At 37.2% G+C, this 17,697-nt stretch overlaps 1 protein-coding gene across 1 annotated transcript in view; it reads right to left on the bottom strand.

The window, feature by feature from the left end:
• SVEP1 (sushi, von Willebrand factor type A, EGF and pentraxin domain containing 1) overlaps positions 1 to 17,697 on the bottom strand; it is a 212,757-nt gene that overhangs the window by 150,006 nt on the left and 45,054 nt on the right. Inside the window, exon 3 of the mRNA XM_002708072.5 lies at positions 14,490 to 14,666. Within this exon, the coding sequence (XP_002708118.3) occupies positions 14,490 to 14,666 (177 nt within the window). The remainder of the gene's footprint in view (positions 1 to 14,489; positions 14,667 to 17,697) is intronic.

Raw genomic sequence — 17,697 nt, forward strand, 5'->3', positions numbered from 1 at the left:
GCAAAACTGTAACGTTGTCAAAAAAGATCAAAATAAATCAATCACATCCCTGACTGGACAGTTCAGCATGGTGAAGATGTTGTTTCTGCTCACATGGATATACAGATATAATTAAATTCCCATGAAGACTCCAGCAAGACTTTTGTTGTGGATGTAGACAACAAAATATATTTATTCCAAAATTTACATGGAAGGGCAAAAGAAGTAGAATAGTTAAGACAATTTTGATAAAAAAGAATAAAGTGAGAGAAGTTAGTCTACAGGATTTCAAGATTTATCTAATAGCTATAGTTATCAAGACCACAGTAACTGATAGATCAGTGAAATGGAAGAATCCAAAAATAGAGCTATATGTATTCAACTGATTTCCAACATGGCAACAAAAGCAATTCAATGGAGGAAAGAAAGCCTTTTCAAAAAAAAATGATGCTAGAGACATTAGACATCAAGGGTACAAAATTAACCTTGACCTACATCTCACACCTTATACAGGAATTAGCTCATGAACTTACATATAAAATCAAAAACTACAAAAATCATTTAAAACAAACATAGGAGAAAATCCTCAGGAATCAGGATAAGGAAAAGACCTTAGACTTGATACTCAGCACAACCCAAAGAAGGAAAATTTGATAAATGGACTTCATCAAAGGCATGTGCTCTGTAAAAGATTCCCCTAGAATAAAAAACACAAGCTACAGAATGGAGGAAAATATCTGCAAATCACATAGTTGACATAGGAACAGTATGTAAAATATATAAACAAGTGTCATAACTTAAAAATAAAAAAGCAAACAAACCAATTAGAATATGGACAAAAGACATAAGGAGAGAGCTCACTGAACAAAACATACAGATGGCAAATAAGCATATGAAAAGATGCTCAACATCATTGGTCACTGGGGACATGCAAATTAAAACAAAAATTGCATGTCACAACACACCTATCAGAATCATTAAAATTAAAAATAGTGACAAAGCCTGGCAAGGGTACAGAGAAACAACTGAATCATTCCTATATTTCTTATGGAAATGTGAAATGGTTCACCCATTTTAGAAAATGTTTGGGCAGTTTCTTTAAAAATCAATCATGCAATTCCAATACAATTGCACTCTTGCACACTTGGTCTAACAAAATAGATTTATATTCATAAAAAACCTATACACAAATGTTTCTAGCAGTCTTATTCATAAAATTCCCCAACTGGAAACAATCCAGGTGTCCTTCAACAGGCAAACTGGTAAACTAGTCTACATTTATATGATGAAATAATTACTACTACTTGGAACAACCTGGAAGAAAATTGTACCAAGTGAAAAAAGCCAGCCTCAAGATGCCACATTCTATATGATTCCATGAATATAATATTCTTAGAATGAGGAAATTACAGAAATAGAGACCAAATTAATGGACTCAAGAGATTAAAAAGGAGTGTGGGAGGAGTTGGAAAAAAAAGTAGTTAAGTCTCTAACAGAGCAACATGAAGGATCCTGAGGATGGTGAAAGTTTTCTGTATGTTGACTGGATCAGTATCACTATCTTGGTTGTGACAGTGTACTACCATTCTGCAATATGGTACCACTGGGGAAAATTATGAAAATGATATAGGAAATCTTTCTATATTATAATTTCTTAAAACTGCACATAAGTCTAAAATTATCTCAAAAGATAAAGTGTAGTGAAAACACATTAGTTAAAAAGCCCAAGAGAGAAGCAAACATTTCAAGGTACATCTAGAAGCAAACAAAGTAAAGAAACTACCATTTGGAGACTGAAATATCCTGGTCACTGAAGAAGTATGATATTCTTTCAAGGCTATTCCTTCATAGACACTTAGACACACGGAATGTGTTGGAAAGTATTCCATATTGGAAAAGACAATCAATGTGCATAAAGTTATGAATCAGAATTCTGGTTCACATACCAGTTTCACTAAAGCCTTATGGCTCCTCTTGAAAGTCACACAATTCTCATTCAAATTACCTTAGGAAATATTTATTTTTTGTTAGCATAAATGAGATTTTATCATATTTTTAAAACTTAATTTTTTTCCATTAGAAAATATACCTACAGTTTTCATCTTGCCACCTGACAAATTTATTCTTATCATGCTAGTGGCTTTCAGTTGGTTCCTTAATTTTTCCATGTGACAATAATATAGCATGCGAATAGTAAAACAACTTCCTTTTTGCTTTGATTATTAAATACAATATTCTTGATTTGTTAGTTTTATAGTTTTGCCTTAAGTATTTCACATATGTTTATTTATTTTCTTATAACTTATTCTACAGCTCATGATTTACATTTGTTTAATTGCCCCCATATTTTGGCAAGATTTGTAAATCTCAAATTTTAATGGAAAATTCTAACAACAGGCTACAAAGAATATTAATGATGTGTTTTATGTGTCTGTTAATTGATCACGTAAATGCTAAACATCCACAGAATCCTGGAATGGTTTATCTTAAAATGTGACATAAATTAAAAACACTCAAAACTATCAGTACATGCAAAGGAGCTTTATACACACACATGCACACACACACACACACACACACCATGGTTTTAGGGATAAATTTGGAGGCAATCTCAGTAACTAGATAATATGAAAGAGATAAATGTGTGATTATCCACTTCCTATTGTGGAACTCGGCCTTCCAGATGGCTTACTTTGATACTAAGCCAGTGTTTCTTAGGGTCAGTAGACTTGTTCACCTTTGCTTCTCCAAAAAAGGAATGGAAAATTCCTAGGAAGTTGGGAACCAAGCAGAGTTTCCATATGCTGTGCTCAAGTATTCAAACATGCAACTTGCTTTACTTATTAAGTCATTCATTCATTCACCAAAAATTTAATACCTGCTCCAAGTCCACACGCCATGTAACAGAGGCTATAAAAAAGAGGTATAGACATCTACAGGAATTCACAAAGTGTTAGAGAAGACAACCTTACTAAAATTGATGATACTATGTAATAAGTGTGAACAGAGAGAAGGTACAGAAGCGAACCAAAAAGCTAGGTCTGTGTCAGAGGTGATTATACAAAAGAAAGGATGAAAGGCTTCAGAAGACAATTGAGTTTGTTGTGAATCCTGAAGGACTGGTATGAACTGGACAGACAAACAAGAAATAGGATATTCCAACAAAGGGAATAAAAATGCACACACCTGGAGCCACAGAAAGGATCAAATTGTCAGCAGCCACAAGCCGTTTGGGGTAGCTGCAGCACCAGACCCTGCAATGGTCATACCCAACAGATAATTCAACCCTAATTGAATCATATGACTTCAATATTCTAAAACTGTTTAGAAAGAAATACAAGCCCACTGTTGTCAATCTGTCAAAGACATACCTGTCAAAGACACATCTGCAGTGCTAGGATTATTGCTGCACTATTCACAACACCCAAGAAATGGAGACCTAAGTGTCCGTCAGCTAATGAGTGGGTAAACAAAGTGTACATATACACAATGAAATAGTAAGTCATTAAAACGAATGAAATCATGTCATTTGCAAAAACACGGATGGACCCAGAGGACACTCTGTTAGGTCCTCTGTTAAGCCAGGCACAGAAAGACAGATACCACATGATCTCAATCACAAATTAGATCTAAAAGGTTGATCTTGTAGAAGTTGAGAGTAGATTGGTAGTAACCAGAGATGGGAGAGAGAAGGGAGGGAAGGATGGGGGGAAAGGTTGATTCATGGAGACTAAATTTTAGGTAGGTAGGAGACAGCAACTCTGATGTTCTACTGCTTAATAGGTTAACTATAGATAACAATGCACAGTATATTTTTTTCAAAAAAAAAAAAAAAAAACAAGGAGAAAGGTTTGTGAATGTTCTCCCCATCAAAGCATTTGAGAAGCTGGACATTTTTATCCTGATTTGAACATTACATAATGTATACATGTATCAAAGCATCACATGGTACCCCATAAAAATGTGCCATTTTCCCATGTGAGTCAGGAAAAAAATGATATTTAAGATTAAAAGGGGAATGCAACATTATTTTAAAATCTCAAAGAGACTTATTTTCAATTTATTTTCGTTTTTATTTGAAAGGTAGCACGACAGAGACAGACAGACAGAAATCTTCCATCCACTGATTCACTCTGCAAATGCCAACAACATCCAAGGCTGGGTCCAGGCTGAAACTAGGAGCTTGGAGCTTAGTCCAAGTCTCCCATGTGGGTAGCACCTACACAGGTACTTGAGCCATCAATTGCTTCCTCTCAGGATGCTTATTAGCAAGAAACTGGATTGGAAGTGGAGAACTGGTACTTGAACCAGGGACTCTAAAATTAGATGAAGGCCCGTCCTTTCTTTACTGGCTTAATTCCATCTGTCTTATACTACAAAGAATATTAATGATGTGTTTTATGTGTCTGTTAATTGATCACGTAAATGCTAAACATCCACAGAATCCTAGAATGGTTTACCTTAAAATGTGACATAAATTAAAAACACTCAAAACTATCAGTACATGCAAAGGAGCTTTATACACACACATGCACCACACACACAAACACCATGGTTTTAGGGATAAATTTGCAGAACAGGGTTTTTCAGCCTCAGTGCTATTGGCATTTGGAACTGTCATGGGATTTGTGGTATACTGAAGGCTTTCTAGCGCTATCCCTGGCTGACACTAAATACTCATGGCTCCTTCCAGCCATAAGAACCAAAATTCTCTCCAGACATTGCCAAAGGTTCCCTGGAGGTCAAAGTCACCCCTTGTGGATATATACCACTGGAAGAGCACAATAATTTGTGTTAATCAAGCACTTAATACATTCCAGGTACCTTAGTAAGCTTTTAAATACATCTGATTTTTATAACAATCCTACTAGTATTATTAACTCTGTTTTAAAGACTGGGAAACTGAGGGCCAAATATTTACCCAGAAAAACATGGTAAGCGATAGAATCAGTTTCATGATGAGGATTCATGTCACTGTTAGCAATGACTATTTATGAGTACATAGTTGCATAAGGACTAAATCTCATATATGAGGGATCTAGAAAAATTTATGGAAAGTACATATTATGAATAAACTGCATAGATTTCAAAGTTTTTTTTACATCAACATAAATTTATCTTTCAATTCCATTTTTTCCACAAGTTTTGGTAGTACCCTCATATATGTGTATATGCGTGTGTGTGTGTATGTGTGTATGTGCACATGTGTATGTGTATGTGTGCTGGCGTCACCAGCACTTAGCATACTGCAAAGCACATCAATGATTTCACAGAATTCAGAATGATGTGCACTTGCTTGAGGTACCATTTTGGAACTGTTAACTCTGGCTATTGTCCAGACTTGGTTAATCATCTAATATTTGGTGAATGCCAACCCCATGCACACTATGGGTAGTTAGCTACAACTTAGAAACAACTGTTCATTTTATTTTTTTAAATATTTATTTTATTTCTTTGAAAGACAGAGCTACAGAAAGAGGTAGAGACAGAGAGAGAGAGAGAGGTCTTTCATCTACTGGTTCACTCCCAAGATGGCCATAACTGCCGGAGCTGCACTGATCTGAAGGCAGAAGCCAGGAGTTTCTTCCGGGTCTCCCACGTGGGTGCAGGGGCCCAAGGATTTGGGCCATCTGCTACTGCTTTCCCAGGCCACAGCAGAGAGCTGGATTGGAAGAGGAGCAGCTGGGACAAGAACCGGTGCCCATATGGAATGCCTGTGCTTCAGGCTGGGGCTTTAACGTGCTGTGTGTGACACAGTGCCAGCCCCACAACTTTTTATTTTAAAAATGTAAGCTGGAGAGAACAGCAAAAACATTTCTGGGTGTTTCCTGGATGTATAACAACTCTGCAGTGAATGATGTGGTTGTACTGCAAATCAAAGTGTAGTCTCTGAGATCATAGAGAAAGGGTTCTTCAGGCTTAGCATCTTGGTAGTTGAATGAATTAAAACTGGTTCTTCAGGGTTGGCACTGTAGCATAGTAGGTTAACCCTCTGCCTGTGGCACAACATCCCATCTGGGTGCCAGTTCACATCCTGGTTGCTCCTCTTCTGATCTAGCTCTCTGTTGATGGCCTGAGAAAGCAGTGGAAGATGGTCCAAGCGCTTAGGCCCCTGCACCTGTGTGGGAGACCTGGAAGAAGCTCCTGGTTCCTGGCTTCGGATCGGCCCACTCCAGCCATTGCGACCATTGGGGAGTAACTTAGCGGTTGGAAGACCTTTCTCTCTGTCTTTCCCTCTCTACGTCTGTAACTCTGCCTCTTAAATAAATAAAAATTAACATTAAAAAAAAAAAAAAACCTGTTTCCTCTTCTTCAAATGAGGAATGTAGCAGGCAAAGACTGAGTACCTAGCATATGGCTATCCACAGACCATTTTAAGAAATTCATTTTCCAAAGCTTCAACATTCATTTGCACCTAAATTGAAATCTTGACATCTGGAAACTTCTTTAATCAAGGTGATTTTAACAGGGCCTCTAAAGAACTTTTCCTGATCATAGGCCCTGTGTTGCACAGCAGGTCTCTAGACAGTACTCATCTTGAATAACTGAAACTAACAAGCAGTTTTTGAGTAAGTCCTACTAAAGCCTTTTCTAGGGACTTTCCAGAAATAGAGACAATGACTAATTGGCTTCTATTTCAAGTTAAAAGTTTTCCAATTCTTCAATTTCAATAAAGTAAAAAATGACTTAAGGAAATTGTCAGCTAATAGATCATTGAAGATAATTTTTTGATGATGGAAAACTGATGTTATTTTTGGCATATAACTCAGGAGGAACTACAAGAACTGAGTGATATCAGATTAGCATAACCATTTCAAGTCCCACTTATATATTTAAATAAAGAAGGTTTTTAGCACTAAAATCTACAAAAATTTTAAAAAAGAAATGAAATTGATGCTGTATGCTCTCTTATTCAAACAGTGAATAATAAAAGAGCATGGATACATGAAATAATTACTGATCCACTCCACCAAGAGATGAATTCCTAACAGTGTTTTCATATGAAGTTTCAAAATGTACACATTCAATGAAACCAACAGAAGCGGAATAGAACTAAGGAAATAAAAACCATGCAAAACGATTTTTGCATTGAAAAGGTGTTTGCTTGCCAATGGGCACTAGAGGAGAGTAATCTGCTGAAGTACTTGGATCTCAGTGGGTACATTTGAAAAATCATACAACAGTTGTATTTTAAATGTCAATGCACTTTAGGGAATTATCATCTTTTAATCCTATTGAAAAAGTATAGATGGCCACTCAAATCAATGAAGGATGCATGGATTTTCAGTATCTTTTAGGGGTTATAAGAGAAAAAATGTTTGGAGATCATGATTCAGTAGATTTTAAATGTTTTCCTATTGTCTCCTTATTTGTTGTTGGAAAGAGTCACTTATAATGTGGTTAGGTAAAGGAAGATGGGAAAAATTTTGATTTTGTAAATTATAAGGAGAAATTGGTCACAATCCTTATCTTGGCAATTTTAGGGCACCAGATATAGTTTTATGAGTATTTAAAGAAAACAGTACACTGATTTTGGGAATTTGTGACTTCACACCAATATTCCGATTTTTAATGTTTTTATGCTATAGAACCTTGATAGACTGGAAAATGCACTGTCAGGGCTGGATATTCACCTCTTTGGATGTGAAGTTAAGCAAACTAGGATAATTTAGGCAGCAGTTACAAATCCTCCTTAAGTTGACTGGAGCCAGTATCAATATGCTAGCAATAGTCTCTCATATAAAGCAAACAGGAATACATTGTACAAATTCCTTACACCTTACAAATCCATTGTTAGCTACCTCTGGGGACATTTTTTTAAAAGAAGAAAATCAGCTAAGCTCTGCTTAGAGAACAAGATTTCCAAATGTTCTGGTTCCCATTCAAGAATTTCTAGAGTTCTTTGTCATCTCTCTTTCCAAAAACGAAAAAATGATACAACATTAAGACAGGAAAATGTGTATGTGTGTGAGCATGTGCAGGGTGGGGGATGGGGATTTATGTGCATATATTTACATGCATAATAAAATATCCCCACATGAATATTTGAGTGTTTCTGTTTCTATAGAATATTTCTATATTCTCATTCTATGAAAAATAATATAGCTAGAGCTTTAGTTCAAGAAACACAGGTCTCACTCTTGGCTCCTAGTCAGCTATGAGCACAATCTTCAATCCAATCATCATCCAAACTCACTGAACTAGAGTGAATCTGCAAAGGATCAGTGTCCTGAAGATGCCTGTCTCTACATTCTGTGCTCCTCAAATCCCTTCAGAGGGAATTCAGAACAGCTGCAACTGCATGGGCTTACAAGAGTTCACTGCTCTTCACAGCTGATTTGATGATCTACCCGCCTTAAAATGAGTAATCTAGTAAATCAACCATCCACTGTATTTAATTCATTCTTGGCAAAGGTTAACCAAACGTAAATATTTTGCTTTCAAATAAATCATGCACATTTTAAAGATGTCTTACCATGTGCCTTTATGCTAGGAATCCTACGCTGTCCAAGGCAGATGCGAAAACCATGCAGTTGTCTTAGGTTTCAACAAGTGACCTCGCATCCACTTAAGGCTCTGGTGTTAAAATCTCTTTCTTACCTAAATCCTTCCTCTTGAGCAGACTATAGGCTCTGAGGGCAGGTGTGATACAAAATGAATCAGGAAGTCACTGCCTGTTAGAATCACTAATCTGATGGAGACAACAGGGGTGGGGAAAGGTTCCAGAAGAAGCAGGAATAAAGGTCTGGGGAGTAAAGCAAGAGGGGAATTAGAGGAAATTATAAACAGTTTCAGCTTTGAGTTCAAAGGGTAGAGGACAAATCATACAAAACCTCTATGCCATGCTAAGGACCCTGAAGTTTATTCTATGAATAGGTCATAATTTAAAAGACATTAAGAGTGGTTGAGACATGACTTGATTCTGTTTTGAATAATTAATTCTGTTCTTTTTTCTCCCTCAGTACTAGTTGAGCCATATGAAGCTATTATTTTGTAGGTTGAAGATGATCAAATATTGATCTCATAAGAATCAAGCTAACACTTAACAGAATTTGAAATTATATTTTCAATTGTGAGTCCATTTCTATTTTGCTTTTCTATGACTAGACTGCAGATTCTGAAGCCAGACAACTTGGTTTTATAACCCAGCTCTATCAGCTGCATGACACTTACAAGTTACTTAAACTCTTTTTTTAAAATTTATAAAATTTTATTTAAGTTATACAAGTTTCATGTATTCCATATAAACAGATTTAGGAACACAGTGACACTCCCTCCCACCCCCCTCCCACCCACTTTCCAACCCTTCCTCCTCCCCCTCTCACATGACTTTAGTTTCCTTATCTCTAAAATGCAACAACAGTCCAGAGAGCTATTATGAAGATTAAGTGAGTTAATATCTAGCAATGCTTGGAAAAGTTATCTGGCACTATTTAATATTAGCTATCATTATCAATAATCATTTATCTTATCATTCTAAAGTGAAGAACAAAAAAAGTTATACTAGTAACAGAGCTAGAAATGAAATAAAAACCTTCTTACTAGATTGCAGTTTTGCAAAGCTGTTCCGCTTAGTGGAAATTCAACAACTAATCCAAGAAGGATATTTTCTCAATCTTATAAACCTGATCATGTAGTGCTAAAATACCTACATGTGAATCTCTGAACCATACCAACTATTTGCAGTAAATCAAACTGAGTTAGGTAGATTGTTTTCTTTTTAACAAAATAGCATGCATCATTTATAAAGCACTGACTTATGACAAGAAAAGTATTGATACATGAGTGTTTCTGGAGTTTCTCCATTTCTAGTTCCCTAAAGATTAGAATTAAGAGGAAAGATAAGAAGTGTGAGTTACAAAATGGGAGGGGGCAGATTTGAAGAGATAAGCATAGAAGATTTACGGTTCCTAAGTAAAAGGATGTTCAGTACTGTTACACATGTGAATGAGACCTACATGGACAAAGCACTCTTCCACTTACGATTATTTACATCATATTTTCCTAACTTCCATAAAATACACCAGCACACGCTCTTTAAGACTATGGGCTAAAAGCACATAATGATTTTGAAATTAATTTGAACTTCTGAATCAAGAGAAATTAAAAGCAGCTCAAACAGATAATGTATTATAAAATGGAATTCTTTGGCAAAGGATAGTTGTCAGAGATTTCTAACAAATATCTTCAGGTTTGCATTCAGGTTCAGATTTTCATGATGTTTAACAGATCTACAATGATTTAAATCATCTTTTGCAAAAGAGTCTTGTCCATGAAGTAGTTTAGTAGAAATAGTGTTTAATTTAAGTAAAGTCACTGTCTTGGACATGTTTTGGAGACCATGGTTACCCAGGTAACCCACATGGCCAAACTCTTGGAACAATGATGGCAAAAGAGACAATCATGATAATATCATAGAGGGTAGCTTTCTTTGAAGTCTAATTGACAGCATTTGATATAGCCTCATATAAAGAAGGAACCCTGGGCTGGGTATAAGGAGACTGTAATTCTACTTCAGCTCCACCATGAATTTACCATAGAAGTGTATTTCAAAAAGTTCATGGAATAAAGGAATTAAAAATGTTTATTTTGGTGTGCATTTTTTGAAATCCATATATAGTGTTCATATAATACACATTTGCCCTCACAAATTTACATAAGTTTTTCAAGACCCTTCATTATGATTGCTGGGTGAGATTTCCTTATCCCTCAAATAGACAGTTGAAAAAACCCTTATAGTCATCTCCATTAGCTTACCTTTCTAGGAAATTAATGAACAAACATAACTAACCTCAGCATATAACCTTATCCTAATCAAGGCAAATAATTTCTACTTTCTTCAACATTCAATGACACATTGCCTTCTCTCATTCAGAATTCTTGATCTTCACAGATACTCATCCGATCAATAATATAGTTCACCTTGAGTAAGTGAAAGGCCTTGTGGTGGTATTTGCCTGCATGCATAGATATTCCTTATCCTTCTCATAGCACAGTTTCTCAGGGAAGGGCTACTAGTTTATCCTAGAAGAGTGAAATTTATAAAGCACACAACTGTCACTTATCTTCAAGTATCTATGTATGTCTCCATGGCTATATATATACATATATATATATATTTGTGTGTATATATAAATATATCATTTTAGTTTTTAACTATATATATGTACAACACACACATAAATTAAACTATAAAAGAGTTTTCAACTTTATTTACCTACCTACCTACCTATCTAAAATAAAACCATTAATATCATTTACAGAAGAAAATGAGAATCAGAAGAAATCAGAAAAAACAAACTTGTCTAAAACCATGAAGTTTATTGTTGGCAGAGGTTGAATTTGAATCATATTGTTTTGTGTTTTTAAATATTTTGAACACAATTCAGTGTCTATGGACTCTGCATTGCATTGTTTTCAAGTTATTTTCAAAGGAAAATACAAGCAGTAGGATATTTTGGAAATACAACAGGATGTAGAGAAAAGTGTCCTGGGTCCCTCCCCAGGTCCTACTGAGGGCTGGTTGTGTCATCTTGAGCAAAGTATTCATCTCTCCCCAGGCCTCAATTTCCTCCTGCAGAAAGAAGGGTTTAGAGCAGATAATCTCTAGGGTTTCTTCTGGCTCTACAGAGGAATGGCTCAGTTCTGAAAGCATTATTTCTACAATGAGGATAAATACTCAGAATTCCAACTGTTCAAAATGCAAGTTATCATCCTCTCCTTGAGTAATAAAATAGCTGTGGCCTAGAATCCTTCAGATTCTAGCGTGGAGCTTACTTTAGTCTTCCCTGGAGTCCATTCCTCATACCATAGACATTTTTATTATTTAATAACACACAGAGTGTGCAGTTGTGAGCTAATTCCCGTGTCTGGATCATAAGTTCCAAGAAGACAGCAAGCATGTTTGCACACCACTGACTCCCTTCCTGGTGCCTGACACGGGGCCTGGCATGGAGAAAGTGCATATAATAACATCTCTTGACAAAAATCACTTTCAAAAGGGCTCACTGCTTCCAGGTTTTCAGTAGAGGATGATTTAAATCTAAAATTGCTTTCAACCTTCTTGATAGAAAAGAGTGGCAATGAACCTTTCATTAAGAGACATATAATTTATTTAATTTCTCTTAGCTCCTAATACACTGGAGAAACCAGAAGTGAGTGTTGTTTCCTACAATTAAATGAAGAAGGAGTATGTTTTGGAGTTTCTGTATCACTGACTTTTCATAATCTCTTAGAAACAAATGCTAATGATAATGTGAACATTTATAATGATGCAACTATATCTAATTTAAACCTGGCATATAAAAAAGTATTAAGCTGAGGTATACTAAATTAAGAGAAGTATGAATAAAGTAACCCTTTTGTACTCAGTGTTCTTGGCTCAAACCAGCAGAAGGGATCCCAACTACTCTATTGATGCGTCAATAACAGGTTCATCCAACCTCATACATATAAAGGATTGCTGTAACTTTCAACCTGGAATGTACTACCGGTAGCAGCAAAACTACTTGGGTAACTAGGGGCGTGTGAGTATGTAAACTGCTTCCTCTCTCTTCCTGCAGCATAGCCCTAGGGATGCAAGATTATAGCGCCATGGAGTAGTGGGGGCTGTTGTACATAGTGCCTGAGGCTGCCGGGCAGCCACAAGATGGTGGTGGCTCATTGGCAGGGAACAGTTCAGTCTAGGACCACACAGAAGGCAGACATGCTGACTGAAGTATCTAGCAAAGAAATTGAGATTTTCTGCCTGTGTTTGGTAGGCTAGGCTGAGAGGAGTCAGGGAGGGGGTGTTGGGGAGTGTGCCAAGCTGGGCTGTTGATGGGAGTGTGGGAAGATTTGAGGGGAGGGAAAGACAAGGAGAGGCGCATTGCCAACTCAGAGGCAGCTGGGTGGATCCCCTCCCCCATCTTCATTTCTGCTTAAGTGAGAAATCAAGCTGAGCAGGGTGGGAGTGGAGCCAAGCAAGGAGGAACTCTGCTGGGCCAGCATGGATGGTCGGACCTGTCGAGAATGTGTCTGCCAGCTGGGAACCGAGCCAGGAGAGGGAGGGGAAGTTAAGGGTAAGGAGATGAGGAGCAACAGGAATAAAAAAGAGAGGACAAGAATGGCACAAGAGGCAATGTCCCATGAGGAAGAGAAAGCAGAAATGGAGAGAAAAAGCATGTCAGACAGGTAGTGGAGAACTATGTTTCTGTGTTTCACAGCAAGTCTATCTCCCAGATGCCAGAGTAAAATGATGTTCACTTGAAACGAGTAATGAGTGTTCACACAGCACACAGCAAAGTAAGCCTACTGCTCCTCAATTTTCCTCGTGGGTGTTAATTTCCATGGGGAAAAAAAAAAAAAAAAAAATTTCCATGGGGATAGAGTTTTCCAAAACAGCAAATGATGGAAGAGCTGTAAGCTGCAAGAAAATTTGTTGCCTTCTAGGTCAAATTAGAACAAACAAAATGCTATCCAAGACAGAAAAACCACATCCTACTTCTATGTATAAGGTATTTCCCAAGATATATCTAAGAATCCTAAGTTACTCTTCTTGCCTCTTTAATCAAATATGAAAATGTAAAGATCTTGTAAGAAAACCTAGAGAAAGTAAAATTACAAACGTCAACAAAATGAATTTGATTTTGAAGGGAACTTTTTGATGCCTTTTTTGGAAGAGCTAAGTGAGTATCAAGAAAATGTTGCATTTAAAAAAATCTTTATTTACTTTTATGTCTTGAAAAGCAGTTTTTTATACAGATGTTGTGAGACATAGTGAAAGATGCTCCATCTGCTGGCTCACCCAAATGTCCTAAACACCCGGCACTGGGCCAGGCTAAACCCAGGAGCCAGGAACTCAATCCAGGTCATCAACATGGGTGGCAGGGACCTAAATATTTGAGATGCCTCCCAGGGTGCACATGAAGAAAGCCGGAATTCATCAAGGATGGAACTTAAACCTAGGCATTCCCACATGGGATGGGAACGTCCTAAGTGGCATCTTCACTACTGTGCCAAACACCTGTCCCAAATGTTACATTTTTTTTTTTTTTTGTAATGTGACAATCCAACAAGTTACACATGGCCTCTAGACCAGAATCATACTGGCTTTACTCTGGTAGAGAGATGGACACATACTTTGGATTAGGAGCCTACAGGGCAGATTTGGCTATTTTATTAGATTAATTACAAATGAAAAAGACTAAATCTTCCTCCTCCAACTTGTGATCCTAGGACTCAAGGGACCTTGCAAATTTACATCCTTCCTCTTGGAAGCCTGCTACCAATTCCCAGGAAGCCCAGCCTATCCTAATGGAGTACTGGGAGACACATAGAGGACAGCCTCATTGTCCCAAACAGAGCTATTTTAGACAGCACAGATATAGCCAGGTGAATCCAATCAAGATCAACAAGCAGGCTCATGAGCAATGATACACACTTACGGTTTTGAATCAATTGCATTTCAGGATCACTTGGAACACAGAAACAGATAACTTGCAGAGTTAACACATCAACTGGCAACTTACCTGTGCATTCATACTGCAGACCTTTCCCATAATAGCCCTTTTCACAGATGCACTCAAATTGACCTGTGTGTGTCCCACATTTGCAGCTCGCCATTCGGTCACAGCAGTCTTTACCAGCTTCACAAAGATATGAGCAGTGGGACATATCTTCTTGAACAAAGCTCCCAGAAGGTAAATCTGTCAATAACACATGACAGAAGGCAATAAAAAGTGATTAATGGTTGAACATTATATTTTCTAGCCTTTAAAACTGAAGTGCAAGCTGGAGAAAAGATCTTTTCATATCCGTCTAATTCCCAATTGCTCCCTACTCCCACCCAAATATGAATGCGCATTATTTTCACTACACACTCTGGGAATCTGTTTCAGCCAGTTAAGTTATTTCAGTCTGGGAGCTCATCATAAGTTCTCAAGGCCACATGGGGTCAGGCAGAAATTAAATACTTCAGTGAGGAATCTCCAGATGCAGCAGGAAGTAAGGCAGTCGGTTCTTCAGGTCATTCCTCTGGCTTCCACTGCCTCTGGATGAGATCAGACAGCAGCAACCAGAGTTCTAAAATCTTTGTTCAAGTTAGAAATAAAGCCACAGTCCTGTTTGCTATGCAGGAGTGTTGATGGCAAGCTACTAATTTTGGAATAAATACCATCACTTCTCCAGTTATTTGACTAAAGATTTAAAGAACAGAGCCACCTAAGTTAAATAATAAAACTAGGATCTCTCTCAATTTTAAATGAACTAACACATGCTGTATAAATAGAAACCATTCTGATTACTCAAGCCATGCCCTAAAGTGAGGCATGCTGGGAATCCAACAACTCATGCAAACTGTTGAGAAAGTGACTTAACAGGGTAAGGTTGACTGTAACTGACCCAGAAGAAATGACGTAGAATTAGCAAACCATTAGTCCACATACCCCGCTGATGAAGTTCAAAAGTCTGCACACATCCCAGTTCTAGTGGCCTGGTGCTGGGCCAGATAGAGTGATGGTCCTAAAGTAGGAACTCAAGTGGATGAATTTCAGCAAGGCACACAGGTTGCAAGGGAACACCTGTGAAGGAGGCTGGTGATGGCCTCAATGATGACACATTTGTCCCTATGCATCGAGACTCTGAACAATAGATAGGGATGACTTCAGCACCAGGGCAAAGAGGCCAGCTCAACAGATTGTGGTATGGGTCAAAGGTCTACAACATGGGCTCCTGGGGCTTAGCCCTGAGATATTAGGCCACAGGTTTATTTGGTAGTGAAGTCACTTAGGGATCAAGAAAATTTTAGCTATCAAAAATGGTATATTGGCATTCAGGTCTAGGAGAGATAATTATATATAAGGAAAATTATTTTCTGTAACCCGTGTTTATTGCAAATGGCCAGAAACATGGTAAGTCTTGAGACTAATATTTCCACCTAAATTTAAAGTAGCTTCAGAAAACACAGAGGAGGAAAATGAGGTAAATTTCCTTTGATATCATCATGGATTTTCAATAAAAAAAAAAGTTTTCTTCCTACCAAATCTACAAATTCCACCCAAGTATTATGAATTCTAGTTGCTAGCTTAGAGTAAGAAATGCGGTACCTTCCAAAACCCTATTGCATGAAAGCAAACAAAATCCTTTCCTTAAAATCTCTGTCATATCTAGTAGTTTCTAGGTCAACTCACATTAGAGAAGAATGCTTCAATTCTATAGGATAGAAGAATGCTGATAACCCTCATAAGTCTATAATCCCATTAGTAGTACCCATTATCCCCACCTGCAACTACCTTGTCTTCCCACTTAATATATCTCTTCCCTGGAGAAAAGAAAGGGATGTAGTCATAGTTGCTAAACTTCTGGCATGAATTGGATACTAAGGGAAAACTAATTATTTTATTTAATCCTTCTGAAAAAAACTCATGTTTTATATAATATGATACTCTCCATCTTGAAAGGAGAGGAAAGCAAAACTAATAACTCTTAAATAAACTGAATAAGGTAACTAATAATATAAATAATTAATGGGTAGTAATAGCAGATAACTGGAGGCTTTACAATAATAAGCCATCAGTAAGTCTCCACTTTATGAGAACAGTACCTTTTAATCCTTATAACAATCCTATGAAATAAATACCATTCTTGTTTTCCATTCTATTAACAAGAACCCTAAAGAGTGCAAAAGACAGATAACTTATCAAAAACCACTCAGTTTATGGATAACAAAATTCAAGCATTCTGGATTTTTCAGGCTTGTCTCTTAAAATCTAAATTTCATTTAGCTACAGGCCCAGAACTGTAATCTAAGTTGCTTTATTTTCCAGTCTCATTTTCTTGCTGCTTCTGTGCCCTACCTTGAATCCCTACCCATTGCAGTAGGTTCCTAACCTCCAAAACTTTTGCCAACATCACCCCTGAGAGCGCTAAATCCTGTTCACTGTCTCCATAGCTACAGCCTGACATCTTCCTCTAAACTCTTGTCTTGGGACTACAGTAGAGCTAACCCACTTATCATGAACTTCACTCATTGCTTGGAGCTTTGTGCTGCTATGATTTCCCCTCCAACAGAATCTCTCACATGGGTATTTGTAAGAACCAAGCTTGTTTCACCACATCACCTTGGTCTGATTTCCTCTCATTCTGTAATTTCTTCTCTTGGCTGACCAAGACACATGCTCATATCATGACAGGAAGTTCACTTAAATTATGCAACTAAACATCTTTGCAAGTAATGCACAAAGAACTTGGATGCATTTGTTGATTTTCTTTCCTTTTAGGTTAATGCTTTTAAGCTTCTTTATAAGCCTATTTATCTTCAAATTGTTAGGTCAAGAAGGGTGTGTTACGTATTTATTGCCCCTATATCTTCTTGTGCATTTTTGGAAACATTCTGCTTGGATTCACTTTGCATGTTTCTGAATGTTTATCTCATCTATGCAGACAACTGTAAATGAGATCTAAGTCAAAGCTTCCCACTCTGTGTGTGGTCTCCAAACACACCTAAATTCATTCCATGATTCTCACGGTTCTAGGTGGGTGCATATGGATATTTTAGTGAAAACACATCACAACAGTTAAGAAGCAAGACAAAACAAATACTCTCAGTGCAAGGTCAGAATGTCATCTCTATGAGGTTCAGCAAATTTTATGATACTGAAGACATGTGGGTATCATGCTCAACGAAGACGTTGTGAGAGTCTGACGCTACTCATCAGTGGGTTTCAAGCAGTGAAGGAG

This window comes from Oryctolagus cuniculus, chromosome 1 (genome assembly GCF_964237555.1).
Source record: "Oryctolagus cuniculus chromosome 1, mOryCun1.1, whole genome shotgun sequence".
NCBI classification, from domain to species: Eukaryota; Metazoa; Chordata; class Mammalia; order Lagomorpha; family Leporidae; genus Oryctolagus; species Oryctolagus cuniculus.